The 16561-nt window shown below is 45.7% G+C and overlaps 1 protein-coding gene across 2 annotated transcripts in view; it reads right to left on the bottom strand.

The window, feature by feature from the left end:
• Positions 1–507: 507 nt before the first annotated feature.
• The window catches only part of SLCO5A1 (solute carrier organic anion transporter family member 5A1), a 167261-nt gene continuing 151207 nt past the window's right edge, over positions 508–16561 (bottom strand). For both annotated transcript variants that reach the window (XM_075550657.1, XM_075550658.1), the window contains 4 exons: positions 10520–10679; positions 7649–7890; positions 5498–5562; positions 508–1032 (listed from right to left, as the gene is read on the bottom strand). In XM_075550657.1, the coding sequence (XP_075406772.1) occupies positions 584–1032; positions 5498–5562; positions 7649–7890; positions 10520–10679 (916 nt within the window). In that variant the 3' untranslated portion in view covers positions 508–583. The remainder of the gene's footprint in view (positions 1033–5497; positions 5563–7648; positions 7891–10519; positions 10680–16561) is intronic.

Raw genomic sequence — 16561 nt, 5'->3', positions numbered from 1 at the left:
AAAGTTTCGCTTCCTCTTAAAAAACTAAACAACAATCTTGCCAGCTCTGGAGCAGAAGGAAGGGGGCGCACTTGGGTCTTTCCAATCAAGTTGCATAGTTGAGGCAAATTCATTTGTGCTTTGTCACAGAACTCCGTAGGTGCTCATCTCTAAAAAACTTGATTCGTGGAAGCAAAGCCATGGCCAAGCTCACCTGTGCTTGCAGTGTATGCGAATGATATGCACAGCCCTCGCCTTTCCCATGATTTTGCTAACCAGGTACCTCAGCCTTACACCTCGTCAGAGCCTGAGCATCCAGTTCACAGAGTGGAAATGATAACACGTTTATCTAAATTCCTCCTTCCGGGAGGGAAGGGGGTGCGAGGGGGGGGCGGTGGGGAACGGCTCTCGGGAGTCTCGAGTCTCATTGAGGTATCCAGCCCTCAATCAGTGGCGGCTGTTGATGCTGAGTTTTGTTGCTCTGAGGATTGTGTCTTTAGAGGTTCAAAAAGAACGGAGAGAAGGCACGGGTGTTTCGCAGGTCGCCATGTCAACTCAACCCCCAGAATGTAGAGTCTTGCATTGCCAAGCGTCAGGAGAGAGGTCAGATGGCAGTGGGGTTCTCGTGGTCGCCCGAGGAGCTTACTGCTTCGCGGAAGGGCCCGGGATAGGTCCGCGCCGTGGCCTGCGCCCCCTTTGGCAGAGCGGCCTCTTCCTGGAAGTCCCCTGGGAGGCTGAACGCCGGGCAGGACCTGGTCCGGACCGAGCCGCGGGGAGGGTGGCCGCAGCCCACCGCCTCGCTCACCGTGCTCAGGTGGAAGTCCCGCCACCGGCGCCGCTGCAGCGCATCCTCCTTGTATTTCATGGAGTACCAGGCCAGAAAAATGAAAATGAAGCCCACGAACTTGAGGCCGGCCGCCAAACCGAAATAGACGAAGCGCAGGGACGTCACGTTGTACTCCCAGCAGGAGCCTTGCACGCCGCACTCGTGCTGCCAGAGCATGCAGGTGGTGTCGATGACCGCTCCGAAGTAGATGGGCGTGGGGATGTAGGCTGGGGGGAGGAACGAGAAGGGACAAAACAAGGCAACCCGTTAGCACGTGGACACCTAGAGAAAGGAGCCCCGGAGGGGTCGGTTGTTGGGCGTCTCACCCCAGGTCAGCAGTTCGAACACACCAGCCACTCTGTGGACGTGAGAAGAGGCTTTCTGCTCCAGGAGAGATTTATAGCCTGGGAAACCCACAGGGGCGGGTCTACCCTGTCCTGGGCAGGCGCCATCGATTTTGAATGCAGATTTGTAACGGAGCAAGGTACTTGTCTGCCTCCCCAAATCCAACCGAACCCCTTACTGCTGGGTCGAAGCCCACCCATGGCCACCCCAGGGGCTGCAGAAGAGAATGACTTAGCGTCATCCTTGCAGAACACTGGCCCGTCTTTTCTGTGGTCCTGGCGGCTGGAGCCGAACCACCAACCTTCACATGAATTGCTGAGCGCACACTGGTTATGCCATCCTGGCACCTTGAAATTCGTGAGGGGGAGTAATTTCCTCACATAACTTACACGTGTGCGTGCGTGTGTGTGTGTGTGTGTGTGTGTGTGTTTCGCAAACTTCATGGGAAAATCCCATGATCTGTTCATTCCACTTTCTCGTGAGCTTTCTTAAGGGCCCTCTGCTGCCACAGCTGAACTAGTATCTCTGTTATGAAAGTATTCACAAAACTGTAAATAATTCAGGCCCTTCAGCTGACAACTCCGAACGTCTTATTGACTTTTCTTTCAGAATTATAAAAACGTCTACTGCTAAAAAGGCAATTAGGCCATCCTTTTCCAATCAAGAAGTCGGCGTTTGAGGCTAAATTCTCAAGAGGCTACACTGAGGCCTTTTATTCTCTGCCAAGACTCAATACACTTAGTGCTTGTGCGCCCTTGTCCGGCCCCTGACTGCAGGGCAGTGACGAGGAAAGGCTCTCTTTACGTTAGAGGCCACCGCAGATGACAACTGTCCAAAGGCACATGGGGTGTAGTATTAACCGCTGCAGCAAACTCATCCTACTAAGTTTGTGAAGCACCGGGGAGAAGAAGTCGCATTATCACTTGAGCTAGGACATAACCAATTCTGAACTCCTACCAAAAAAGGCTGTCAACTGAACTAGGTTTCCTTCATTGTTTCTTACTCCCTCTGCCCCATGCTCAACTTGCACCCCAAGAGCAAACAGCCCTGTTGTTCACTGCTATGGAGTCAGGGCAAGCTCATGCTGAATTCATGCCCAGTGGACTCACACTCTGCCCAGTTCTGCACTATCCCCTTGATCACGGGTGGACCGATGGACCACTGTGACCCATAAGGTTTTGCTAGTTGTTTGTTTTTTTTGTGTGTTTATTTTAAGTAGGTCACCAGACTTTAACAGTGGTTCTCAACCTTCCTCATGCAGAGACCCTTTCATGCAGTTCCTCATGTTGTGGTGACCCACCCCCAACCATAAAATTATTTTCGTTGCTACTTCATAACTGTAATTTTGCTACTGTTATGAATCGGACGACCCCAGTGAAAGGATCATTTAACCCCTAAAAGGGTCACAACCTGCAGGTTGAGAACTGATGATCTGGAAGCTCTGCTGAAGCCTGTTCAGCTTCACAGTAACCTACCAGCTTCCACTGACGTGTAAGAGGTGGCTGAGTGTGAGATGCATTGGCCACGAATCAAACCCTCGTCTGCATGGAAGGCAGAAGCTATTGGAAAATATGTCCCATCCCCGGCCCCCAACCTCCTTGATGGCACTGGCCACGGCTTTTATTATTTGCACCCTACGAGCCAATATACCAGGACAGTCCTGAAGCCACAATAAAAGTTCCTAGAAAGCAGTGAAGGAGTGGGGTGGGGTGGGGAAGTGAGGGAAGAGGAAAGAGGGAAATAAAGGCAGGGTGGAGGGAAGAGGAAAGAGGGAAATAAAGGCAGGATGGCTATTGTATTTTTAAAGAAGTTGTGTGTATTTAAAGTAAGATCTATTCTCTGTGAAAGCTCTCTCCTTTTTCCTTCACGTCTGGAAAATGGAAACTGTTTGGGCCTAACTATAGTTTTTCACAATCGATAGAGCTTAAGGATAAGATGGAATGAAGTGATCAATGCCTGCAATGTTTTGCTCGCACTCAAGCTTGAGGCTGCAGCGGCCGGCCACCGAATGACTGTCACAAACTCTATGTCCGCATCAGCTAGCCCGCTCCACCGCTGCAGAGAAGCACGAGGGAAAGAAAGGACCGGCCATGCATGTTCTTTTCCCAGTTAGCCATCTCTTTAGTGTCCACACTGCTTCTCCTAAAAGAGCACCTTTCAGTGTCCACAGAGAAGTAGAAGATCCAATGCGTACGCCTTTTGTGTCAGAATGTTATTTCCTTATCTCCTTTTTTAACTAGATGACTGTTTAAATGTTACCACAAAAGTGATTTCTGTACCCCTCCAAAGAGCTGCCCATTGACTGGAACTAGGAGCTCCCGGTGCTCCTTGCAAAGGGCTTGTTTGTTCACCGCTGAGCCATGCCATGCCCCGCAACAAATGACACGCTGAGGACTCCAGACAGGGTGGCGGGGTCAGAGGGTGGAATGACGCCTTTGTAACATACGTCACTCTTCAAAGCTGAAATGAGATACCTAACTCAGAACCATCGCCTCCCCAGCCCTATAGACATCAATAAGGATTACTAGAGCAAAGTAACAGCGGAAGAACATGACAGGCCACCACTTCAGGAAGAAAGAAAGAAAAAGACAGATGAGGAGGAAGTTGACATTCTAATCATGCACTGAACGTGTGTACCCATGTATGTGTGTACATTAAATGTACAAAAATACATTGAAACTGGTCAAAGGAATGTCTACTTCACATTTCTGGTTTCCACGGCCTGCCCAAAGACATCACAAGCTGATGGGGTGTGTGTAAAACTCGTGTACACCTAAACCAACCTTGTGGTTCACCATGTTGACAGAGTGCCAATGAGTCGCTCTTGTTAATAAGTAAAAAGCCTACAACGGTAGTCCCAATATGAACAAGGATCACCCTTTAAATAATAGAACAAAACAAAACAAAAATCATTTGACTAAAGGTTCTTTTCCTCGGAAAACGAACTGACCCTGGTATTGTTTACCCAGTCCAATAAGCAGTGGCCTATCTAAGGGATGGCAGGGATGGCATGTGCTCAGGGTGCCACTTGGGGGCGCCTCTGAGAGGTTTCTATAAGTGCCTCCACAGGGCAGGGCACACTGTGACGGCGCTCTGCTCAGTGTAGAAAGAGACCCACCTCTCTGGGACCACAAAACCGATTCCATCCCATACTCGCTTCCATGGAGTCAATGCCTATAGCGACCCTATGGGACAGGGCAGAACTGCCCCTATGGGTTTCCGAGATGTAACTATTTATGGGAGTAGGTAGCCCCATCTTTCTCCAGATTAGTGACCCTATAAGGCGGAGTAGAAGAGCACTTAGGGGTTCAGAGACTGTTAATCTGTATGGGAGCAAACTGCCTCCTCTTTCTCTCAAGGAGCGACTCGTGTGTTTGAACTGCCGACCTCCTAGTTAGAAGTGCAACACCTAAACTACAGTTCCAGCAGGGCTCCTTGTAGAAAGAAGAAGCTGGAGGGGATTAAAAGACAAGACTGAGCATATCATCAACCAATTTTCATCCGTGAAAGGAAGGAAGGTCCGTTGTCACCTTCATGTCATGTCCAAATGTGTAAAGTACGAGAGGAATGGGCTCGACTTGTACTTCTGGGCAGAGAGATGGTAACATTCTCTAAAGGGTGGTGGTTGGAAGTTTGGGCAGGGTCGCAATTTCAGTATTTGTCCTACAGGCTCTTTTCCATAAACAGGCCAATAAAGTTACCAGGAACATTGACACATTATTGTCAAATCCATGCCAACCCATGGTGACCCCATGCTTCCCAGAGTAGAACTCTACTCCAAAGAGTTCTCAACGGCTGATTGCTTTTGTAAGCAGAGTGCCAGGCCTTTCTTCTGAGGTACAACAAGGTTGACTTGACCCTCTAATGTTCAGTCAGTAGCCAAGTGCATCAGTGATGTACACCAGCCAGGGACTGCTCAAATTAGTATAAAGAAGTAAGGAATTGAAATTTGCACACATAAAGCAAGAACCAACTCCCACGCCTCTCTTGTTTAAAAAGGCACAAAGGCCCCAAAACTTCAGGAGGATAAGCCCACTACAACTGGCCTGCTTCAGAATTATCTTACTGTGGACAGACTTTCTGGGGGAATTTAGCCCAATTGAATGTTCATCATGAAACAGAAACAAACGACCGTACAGATGGTTTCGTTTTGTTTCATCAAATGACACAACTGCTCAGCTTTAAGCTCGAGTCAAAAAATAAGGAAGTTATGCCTTCCCCACTGACCTGTCAAATTCTAGCTACTCACAGTCCTGCAGGTCTCAACCTGCCACTTTCAAAGGACAGGGAGCACCTGCCATCTTCCAGGAGGAACCGAAAGGCACACTTGGAAGTTCAGGGACCTACCAAGCGTTCGCAGCAAAACAAACTGCATTCCCAGGGCGAAGGGTCTTTCCGCATCCTCTACGGACCTATGGCAGAAAACAGGGAACAAAAAATATTTCTTTTGAGTAATGGTGTTGAGAAAATAATGGTCCACTCAAGCCAACCAAAAAGATGCTGTGCAGAATCTTTAACTCAAGAAAATTTACTAAGGACAAGGCAAAACTGAGCATGGCTGAAGAAAGTTCTCCCCAAGAAAGACACTAACGAGAAGCTGATGACCTCTAAGGGCTCTGTGTCCACATGGGCAGATGATCAGAAACAGGACCAGACTGGTTGGCTGAAGAGACAGAAGTGGTCCCAACCGAGCTTCCAAAATCAGTTCTACTTCAAAAATGTCCATTTCTATAATCTTATCCCATTATACTGCATCCTTCTGCTTGGTTGGCCTGTGTTTTATAGGATGCTAAATGGGCACACTGAAATCACTCCCATAATTCCTCAAAAGATAGGAAAATGTAAATTTTAAAAAAATCTACAAAGTCAAAAACAGGCACTAAGGAAACAAATGAAATGTCAGAGAAAGAGTTGGGCCCTACCAGCCACCACAGGCTTCTTCTTACGCTCCTAGAACACATGCTCCAAGCCATTCCTGGACCACAGGAGCGGGGTGGGACTGACTTCATGATGAGTCATTCCCCTCTCCCCCCCGCTCCAGCCCCCCCTTGAAATTCTGGGGCAGCTGCTCTCTGGTGGCTTTGTCATGTCTGAGTACGACAAAACGGGGAGCCTCTCGATGTCTGGCTTCGTTTTGTTTTTAGCCAGACTAGAAAGTTTATGGAATTAAATCATTAAAATGAGTAAGTTTACTGAAAAGAGACCTTTCTTAATCATGAAGTAGCTCGTCCTTACTATTCCCGCGCACGCAGGGTGTGTGATGGGAAATCCCCGTGGTCCTGCCCCTCGCCTCTTAGCTCAGCTTCTTTATTCCTCATAGCCAGTTGGGTAGTTGTTACGCCACATGCACTATGCTGACTGAGCCAATGATAAAGGAGCCAATGGGACTTTCTGGTACTGTTTTCTTACAAGCAAAGACGGCTTTGCTGGGAATCGCCTAACTCGGCACCCAATCGAAGAGGAGCCCAAGGTGCAAAATACAAGCTGTCCCACCATGGTTTTTAAAGCAATGAGGCCATATTCAGCCAGGTGTTCAGCACCTGAGTTCTAAGAAGCCAGGGACTAAATAAGAATGAAGAATGAGAACGGCCTCCTTTTCTTAGTCCCTCATTGCACAGTTCTCTAACCTTCCCCACCACTCCATAAAACAAAACAAAACAAAACAACTACCATCCAATTGATTGCTAATCAGAGTGAGGCTGTAAATCAATACAAGATGGCCTCAGCTCTCTCCCTCGGAACTACTGGAAGGTTTGAACCACCCACTTTGTAGTTAGCAGTCTAACACTTATCGGATAGCATGACCAGAGTTCCTACTCAGTGTTCCCCGGATCCCTAAAGCTTCCACAAATGTTCTCTGCCTTCCTTTATCGGCTATAGTCCACTGCAAATACCAACACACTGATTTTGACAATTTTGAGTTTGAATGTTCTGGTGTCAGTATTTTTAATAGAACCAAGGTACTCACATCCAGAAGTCATGGTAAAAACAAGAAGCACACAAAACAACATATGTAGCTAATATAACAAAGAACATACAGCGTGAACTAAAAAACAAATTCATTCCCTCTCCTTCACTCAACTCCAAACTTCTAAATGAGAGTCAAAATCATGGCGCCAGCATTGTGATCTGCAGGCCCGGCCTCAATGGCCAATGCCCACGGGGCTACAGAAGGAGATCTTGTTCTGTCCCCCATGCACAATCCAGTAGCCTCCACTGGGGCCAGACTTCTAGCTAACGTTTAGCTTTCAACCCTTGCAGTGGAAACTCTTAGTGGAGACTTCAGGAACCAAGAGTATGCAGATGTGTCAGTCAACAAAATGACTAGACTTCAACCGGGTAAAGAAAGTTCTGGAGAACTTTTGTTTCTCCTGATCCGAGTTGGACAAGACTTATGACTCCTCAGTGTCCCAGGAAAATGTCTGCACCCTCACAGAGTCCAACTTTGTTTCCCATATCTAAGTCTATATAAACGCCCCCTCTAAGTTGAGTTCTCACCTGAGTGTAACTATGATGGCTGATGGCTGGGCACAGGCTGTGATGAAGGTGACGATGAAAAGAAAGACTAAGAATGGGATCAGGGTACTGCAGCTCCGTTTACACTTCCCAGACACCGCATAGCCATTTTCGTTGAGATAGGTTTTGACAATAACCACCCGGAGCTGACTGCGCTGTCCCACTGTGGGTGGAGTGATCACTTGCCGGCTCTGGACACAGGTGCATTCTGTGTAATTCCTTATCTAAGTGGACAAAATAAAGATCTGCATGCTATTCAGGAGCAAAACCGGACATAGCAACATGCAAATGCGTAAGAATGCTTTACTGACTATTGTTTTAATGGCAAAACGTTTTTAATCTTCCCCTTTTAAAACAAGGATGCGTTCTCTTATGAACATACAATGCCCTATTGTTAAGGCACAACTTCTTTGTAGGATAAATATGAAGTCCTAGGTGATCGAGTAGCTTTTAGACAGCAGGGACAAGACAGATGTTATGGGCCCATTTACTAAAACATAATGGAATATATCTTTCAAATTCAACAAGGTCTGAAATTCACGATTATTGTTTCTACCTAGGGCCAATCTAACAGAGAGAGAGGTAGTTACAAGTAGAATAAACCAAATCATTCTTATTTTTCAGCAAAGACTGTTTTCATCAGGCCATCTCGGCAAGAGGAACACTGTGTATTTCCTCTTTGGGACACGTCTGGCACTCCAGCTTGCTTCACTTAGGTTATCACAGCTAGTAACCACCATGTAAAAATGTGTTTAAATTAATTTCAGTCTTAAAAAAAATACAAAAACATCTCCCTGAAAATACCTCCCTCTTTGCAAAGAGAAAGATCCCTTCGTTTATTACAAAGTTTTAAACCTAAACTTTTCTAAGAAATGTTCACAACTCCATTCTGTCACATTTGTATCCTACGCTCTCATTCTCATTCATAGTCATCTATTGGCTTGGCTGCTGCTTGAGTCTTGAACTCCCCAATCCGAGCACTCACTCCAAACAGGAAACAAGCCCCGGTTTTTTATTTTGATTGAACAAAGCATCTAATGCAACCATGTAACAGAGCAGGCCCTACAGTCAAGGTCTGTATGATAAATGGAGAAACCTTGCAAACATCATGCTGAAGGAAATTAGTCATTCACTGGAGGACAGATCTTGTCAGACTCCTCTAACACAGTGGTTCTCAAGCTCCCTAATGCCGCAACCCTTCAATACACGTCCTCAGGTTGTGGTGACCCGCCAACCATAAAACTGATTTTCATTGCTACTTCATAACTGCAATTTTGCTGCTGTTATGAATCGGGTGGGCGAACCGTGTGAAAGGGTTGTTTGACCACCAAAGGGGTCGCGACCCACAGGTTGAGAACCGCTGCTCTAACACGAAAACTCTAGAACACAAAATATTTAGAATAGTATGCATGGCTAAGTTTAGTGGTTCCCAAGGCAGGTGGGTAGGAGAGGGCAGAGAGAAGGGGGACTCATTGCTTGGGGGCCACTTAAAGGTGATGGAAAATGATGGACACAGGTAATGTCACCAAACTACATGAAGAAAGTAGGAATTGAAAACGCTTTGTTACACATGTCATTGTCACAGTTAAAACTAACAAAAATATATGTGGCGCATTCATAATGCAAACATCATGACTTGTACTCCAACAGCAGAAATCACCCATTGGCTATCCCATTTTATTTTAATTTTTATTAATCATTTTATTGGAGGGCTCTTACAAATCTTTTAACATGCCATCATTCATTTGTATTAAGCACACTTGTACATATGCTGCCATCAACATTTCCAAAAGGCTGTCCCATTTTAAATGCCTTTTTGATCCCTTTGATTAGCTGGTAAGCTGTGTCCTGTGCAGGAATAAACAACTCATGGATGGAAATTAAGTCAGGCTGCTGGGCCCCAGAACAGGGCAGCTCCTGACTCCTGGAAGTACCAGAGACAGGCCACCTGGAAGTACCCACTCGCCACATTTACTTGGTTACTTTTTCCAAAAAATTAGTATGAGTCCGTCCTACTGGGTCAAGCATTGTCCTTGGGTACTATGCACACAGAAGAGCTAACAAGACAACATCTCCTTTGTAAACTGCCCAAATTTCTACTTGACGCAACATGGGCAGATACTGGGACAGAATGGAGAGCCAGGAATAGGAGTTCTCTTTTTACCACAATTTAAAACTCAGAAATAAAATGTGACCTCCCTAAACGTGGTAAATGGCATATACCCTTTTCACTTGGACAAAAAAGCAAAATTATTTTAGCTTTTGAATTAAAAGTATCTGACAATCTGTTCTGACAAAAAGAATCAGACCAGATTCAATAACGGTCAGAGTCTAATGCGAAAACCTTTCCCACAGTATTACAGATTATTTATAATTCACATGGAAAGGATTTCTCAAAATAGCCCATTCGTGAACTGACAGAAATGTCTTTACCCCGAAAGGTAGTGGGGGTAAAAAATAAAAGTCTAATCTGATAGTCTTTGAAAAATGGCCCCCGCCATCCCCACAGCGTCCTGTCTTAGTCAGCACGATTCTAGTCTGCTCTATTGATATCACACACGGTGGCCTGCAAGATGGCCTTCAACTCCATCACCCAGGTCCTATCAGGGAGGCCAGCGTTCAACCAGACCAAGTTTTGCCGAATTGGCACAGAATGACGGCAGATATGGAAATAAATTGTTATACCCAAGTGCTCTCATCAACCCTGGAACGCAAATGAAAGTATTGCCCGATTCTCTTTCCCCTAGGTATTGTCAGAAGGCTGTTTCAAAGTAGAGCGTGAAGTCGTCATGGTTGCATATGAATCTCCACCTGGCCTTGCCGCTGGATGGCAGATTTATGAAACACACTCACCCCGGTGCTCAGGTTCCCGCTGTTTGCACAGCCGGCCAGACATGGGTTAAAGTACGTGATTCCATCTGACCCACAGACTGGCTCATACTCATGTATTTTACAACCGCAATTCACATTGCAGCTGCCGGTTAGATTCCTATGCGGCATGGTGAGGGAAGGTCTACGAGAGAAAAGAAGAGAGTTGGAGGCAACACTGATTAAAATAAAACTAATAGGACCGGCCTTGATAATTAGTAATTAGTCCATATTGGAGTAAGATAAGTCTCATGATGTCAAGGTAATGGTGTCATAAAATACCCATTCTAGACAACAGCTGTATTACTTTAAAAACAAAATACAAGGAAAAGTACTTCAGAGTTCTGGTAACACAGATTCGATACATTCATTTTTTTTTTTAAAGAGAGAGATCATTTTATTGGGGGCTCTTACAGCTCTTATAAAAATCCATACATCAATTGTATCAAGTATATTTGTACATATGTTGCCAAGATTATTTTCTAAACATTTACTTTCTATTTGAGCCCTTGGAATCAGCTCTTCTTTTTCCCCTCCCTCCCACCTTCCTGACCCCTTTATAAATTATAAATTATTGTTGTTTTCATAGCTTACACCAACTGCTGCCACTGTCTCCCTTCACCCATGTTTCTATCGTTCATCCTCCTGAGGGGATAGAGTTATGTGTCAATCATTTCAACACTTCTCCCTACCTTCCCCCTACTCTCCTGGTATTGCTACTCCCATTTCCATTCCCGACGGATCTGGATTTGACCTTGATTCTGTGTGTCAGTGAGCGCTTATCTGTACAGTGTACACGCTCCGGTCTAGCCCTAAGTGAAAGGCAGGACTGAGGTCATGATAGTGGGGGGTGAGGAAGTCTCAAGGAAACAAAATCAATATGTTCTTAATAAATAATCTGTTGTCTCAATTATGGCTTTTGCTTCAATGCAATGGACCAAGTCTCAGGAGCACTCCCCCTAGGCTAGCAGTCCTAACCCTGTTATAACTAACTGTTCACTCACTGTAGACTCATAACTACATGTACACCTTAATAAAACGGGGCTTCAGTTTCTCCAGCTGTAAAATGGAGAGAATGCTTTCCCTGCCAAAGCAAAATTAGCATCACTGTGAAGGATACGCACAGATTGCAAGTCTCCATTATCGGCACAGGTTCCTTTGATTAAAAATTATAATAGCTCTAGACTGAATTTTGAAAAAAGACCTGTGGCCCCAGAAAATCGAAAGGAACTGGTGTCCAAAGAATAAGAATTACATCTCTAGTTTTCTTCAAACCACCAGGGAAGATAATTTAAGCATGCCTTCATTCAGGACTGCCCAGAAGCTTAATAAACTAGTAAACCAAAGCAGGACCCTGGGGGCCCGTCACAGAAGACTGGAAGGGACTCTCGAGTTCATAGCTAAAGATCTTTCTTCTGCTCTTCTGACTGCCATTTAGATGGTGTTCCCAGGACTACAGTGAGTCAGCCATGGCCGACCTTTTATTTATCCATTCATCCGATGAATATTTGTGAAGGTTTGTGAAGTACTGGGGCTTACTCTTGGTGATAATGGTGAGTACCTTTATCTAGCACAGTCACACAGCCCATCACAACCATGCGCATTAATCTGGAAACCACAGGGGGATGTTCAGAGGCTTCTCTGCTGTGGCCCGTGACAACTGAGTCCTCAACATTTAATGGGAAGAAGAAGTGCATAGCAAAAGTAAAACCATGTCAGGGAAGTCTTCTAAAAAGGCAAAAATAAAATATACTTTGCTCTTGTGACCAAACCGACTACCACATTCTGGTGAGGCAATGCAATCCCAGGAAGCCCAAGAGATTTTCTCTGAAGTTAATTAGTGCATGCTTACTAGGAGCACATCAAAATATTCCAGCATGCCTTACAATTCCCTTCACCAGCACTGCAAGAACTAAGCTGCACGCCATGCCAATAACAGGGATACTATGAGTCCTTCAGTCTCCCCAAATGATGAGCCCTATCGACATGGTAGTGACTATTGCTGGTTAGAAATTGCATCGCGTTTCATCTTAACAGCGTGTTTTGCATTCATTTATGACAGCGACAGATTCCAAATGCCTCTCCTTACAGGATTGCCTCACTCAAGAGGGAGGACCCAACAGGGAGCAGCATCTGCTTCCAGAACCACTGAGTGTAAGAAAGTCAAAGTTTTCCTGCGTTCAAGAAAGCCGTGCATAGTCCTATGTCATTCTTGGGTTCAGTATGCTTCATTTTTTTATATTTTTGAAAATGAGATCATGATGTCTAAAACAAAGAACTGAGCAAATGCAAAAAACTCTGAAAAAAAATCAAATCAGGCAACAAATATACATTCCAGCGAAAGGAAGTCGACACGCACACAAAAGTCATGAAGGGAGAAGGGGACATTGCACCCAAACCACACTGACACGGTTGACCTTTTTTATTGTGCCAATGGAAAAGAAGCCTTGGTAATAACACTGATGCTTTGTCTGATTCTCACTCACTCTCCGGAAAGCAGCCTGCCTCGTAATAACGGTGCAACTTTAAGCGCGAACACCAGGTGGTGCTCCCTGCAAGGTGGGAGGTTTGAGTCCATCTAGAGGTGCTTCAGAAGAAAGGCCTGGTAACTTCCTTCCAAAGCTCCAGCCAATGAAACCCTCTGAGGCACCATTACTTCCTGCCACCCCTGGGGCTGCCATGAGTTGGATGTCGACGAGTCAGTTGGCAACTGGTTTGTCACATTAAGCAACCGCTCTTTGCCTCAGGTGAACCCATACTGGGCTATCCATTGCAGAAAGACTGCTGAGCGCCACCCCAAACCCTGTGTGAAAGGAATATGGGGCACCTTTCCAATACCCCGAAGCATTTCTGATGAGGTAGCCCTTCCAGATGGGGCACTTAACATTAAACTCACAAGTCAAAGTACGTATTTAACTTCAAGGGAGGCACAGGGCCCCCTAACAAATGTCTTGCAAGCTGCAAGCTGGTGAGGCACATTCACCATCTGGCTCCGAAATGCACCGAGTTCCCGAGCTCGAGACACGCAAGGCGGCTCTGGGATCGTCTAGAGGAACCCCTCATTTTAAGGACAAGGAAATTATGAGAAATGCATTACTTCCCCCTTCAGTCACTGAGGACTCAGGAAAATCAGACGCAAGGGGAAGACCAAAAGGTGAAAAAGAATACATAGAGAGAGATCGGGCTCGCTGCCCAATTGTTGGTAAATTAATCGCTTAAGAATTCCTGTTTACTCAATGGATGGAGGTATGAATTGTGATGAGTTGTATGAGCCCGCAATAAAATTATTTTAAAAAGAAAAAGCTGTCTGAGTACCCAATAAAATGATTTTAAAGAAATAAAAATTAGCGTTTATTTAAAGCAATGTACAAGAATAAAAGACTGTTGGTCAATATTTTTGAAATTTACAACATCTGGGGCCATTATAGCTAGGTTTGTAAGGACATACCCATCCCGCCCCCCCCCCCCACCAAAAAAAGTAAAATCAAGTCAATTCTGACTAATAGAGCAGTAAGAGACCATAAAAACTACTCCCTGGGGTTTCTGCATTAGAGGCCTGGGGTGGTCATGGTTACATTTTGGATGGCCATCTGAAAGACCTGTAGTTCAAAACCACCAGCTCCTCGGCAGGCGAAAAACAAAGCTTTCTCTTCCTGTCTCAGAAACGCAAATGGGGCAGCTCTACTTTGTCATACAGGGCTGCTACAGGTCAGAATCAACGCAGTGGCAGTGATTTTGGTTTTGTGGGGATTTTTAAAGAAATTATTTTATATTTTGGTGAGGGTTCCCTTGACTATAAATATTTACAGGAGCAGACAGCCTCGTCTTTCTCCCACGTAGTGGCTCCTAGGTTCAAACTGCTTCCTTGAAGTTAGAAGGTCGACATATCATGTACCAAGACAACTGGGTTACAGCCCACAAATCAATCTCTCTCTCTCTCTCTCTGTCTGTCTCTCTGTCTCTCTCTCTCACACACACACACGCGCGCGCGCGCGCGCACACACACACACAACTGCGGTCCATAGTTCCACCTCAAACCTAAAGAATACTCGAACTTTCCTATCTACTGGTCTCCAGGAATCCTCCTCTCACCTTTCTCCTGTGGCCATTTCGTAGCTGTCTGACATCGGGCCGCCTCAGTTGGTCTTTCTGAACTTCAGTCTTCTGTTAGTGAGATTGCTAACACCTGACCTGCCTACCTGAGACAAGAGCAAGACCAGCCAGCTACGGGGGCTGGGATGCGGTAATATACGAAGGGGGCTTCACAAAGTCTGGCAGCAAACAGAAAGGGAAAATCATGGGATTTCCCCAAAACACTTTGAAGCACCCTCCTACCGAATAGCGTAGGTGTCCTCGAGGGAACATACGTGCAAGTTGGGACGAGTGTCTTCAATCGTGATCTTATTGTTAAAGTTGCCTTTAGCTTTGTAGCCAAGAACTTCAAGCCAGGTGTTTAAATTTTACATATGATCACAGTTACAGATGGAATTAGGTCCCCGCCCTCACCTCCAAATATGTACTGTACAGCCCAGATCCCTAGGCCTGCGATTTAACCCACTCGGGCACAGGACTTCCTTTTGTGTGGCAACGAGGCCATTATCCAAGCAGGTGTGTCTTGAACAAATTAGCTTTGAGAGACAATTTTCTTTAAAGGCAGGTCAGGCACCGAGGAAGATGCACAGAAGGTGGCAAGAGGTAAGGTGGACAAGGAACCAAGGAACAAATGTGAAAAAGACCCAAGGCCCAACCACTCAGGTGGTGTTTCCTTTCCCAAGTAGGCAACGCCTCCCTCCGGGGGCAATGGGCCGCTCCGGGGTGGGGGACGGCTGCAAAAGCAGGTGCCTGGACTTCATCCTGGATTACGGGCGACCGTACAAGTTTTTCATTGCCGGAGGGATTGAGTAACATTTTTTTTCTAGATAGGGGTTGGTAGTTCCTAATACATTAGGAAAACTTTGTCCCAGAACCATGAATTTAGGGCTCCTCGACACCTGACACAGTGATTCTGCATTGGGCTGCTAACCGCAAGCTCGACAGCTGGAGACCGCCAGCTGCTCCACCAGACAGAAAGACAGACAGAGACAGAAAGATGAGGCTTTTGTCATCCATGAAGAGCAACAGATATATAAATGTCCTTGACACAAAGGATGGATGGACAGATTTGGTAAGAGTTGTATGAGCCCCCAATAAAATTATTTTTTTTAAGATTTATAATACAATATAAAAAGAAAAAGAGTTACAGTCTCGGGAGCTCACAGGGCAGTTCTGCCCAGCCTTCTGGCATTCTATGAGTTGGCATCCTGGCAGTCAGGGAGTCTCCTAAGCTGCGAGAAAAGGGACTCTGGTGGAGCGGTGGGAAAACAGTGGTTAGAACTCACCAGCCGCCCAGAGGGAGAAAGACGAGGCTGTTGGCTTCCACAGAGAGTGTCAGCCAGGGAAACCCTAGGGAGGGACTCAGCTCTGTCCTTAGGACCTCTATTCACTTGCTAGCAGTGGGTACACGGAGAAGATAAATATATCTCTGCTTGTTAAAACCACACACAATCAGTCTATCCCAGCAACATTAAGAAACTAAGAGATGGCCCGTAACAGATGCGAAGCACCTCACAGAAACATATGTCACTTCATTGAAGCCCTTGTGTCCCTTATGTAGTGTTTTGTGTACCTTTAATTATTACTACAGTACTATGTATTCATTGCGGAAAACTTGGCAAAGAAGTAAAATTGCATTTACAGAGAACGCTCCTACCCAGAGACATCCACTGCATGGATTTTAGCATGCTGCCTTCTCCCCGGTGTGTATGTAGGCTAACATCAGTAGTCTGCTGTTGCCCAGGGTTACGCACAGTTCTACATGTTATTTTCTACATAGGTTACGGGATGGACAGTTTTCCATTCATTCTTTTAAGATGAGGGCATACACTGGCAGGTTCGGTCCTAAGCTTAATAATTTTCATAGAGGCTTTTGATATTTGCCAAGGATTATTATGTCTGAACAGGTATTGTACACTCTTACAGGCTTCATGA

Source organism: Tenrec ecaudatus, chromosome 5, assembly GCF_050624435.1.
Source record: "Tenrec ecaudatus isolate mTenEca1 chromosome 5, mTenEca1.hap1, whole genome shotgun sequence".
Classification (NCBI taxonomy): Eukaryota; Metazoa; Chordata; class Mammalia; order Afrosoricida; family Tenrecidae; genus Tenrec; species Tenrec ecaudatus.
This window is presented reverse-complemented; position numbering and strand designations above follow the sequence as displayed.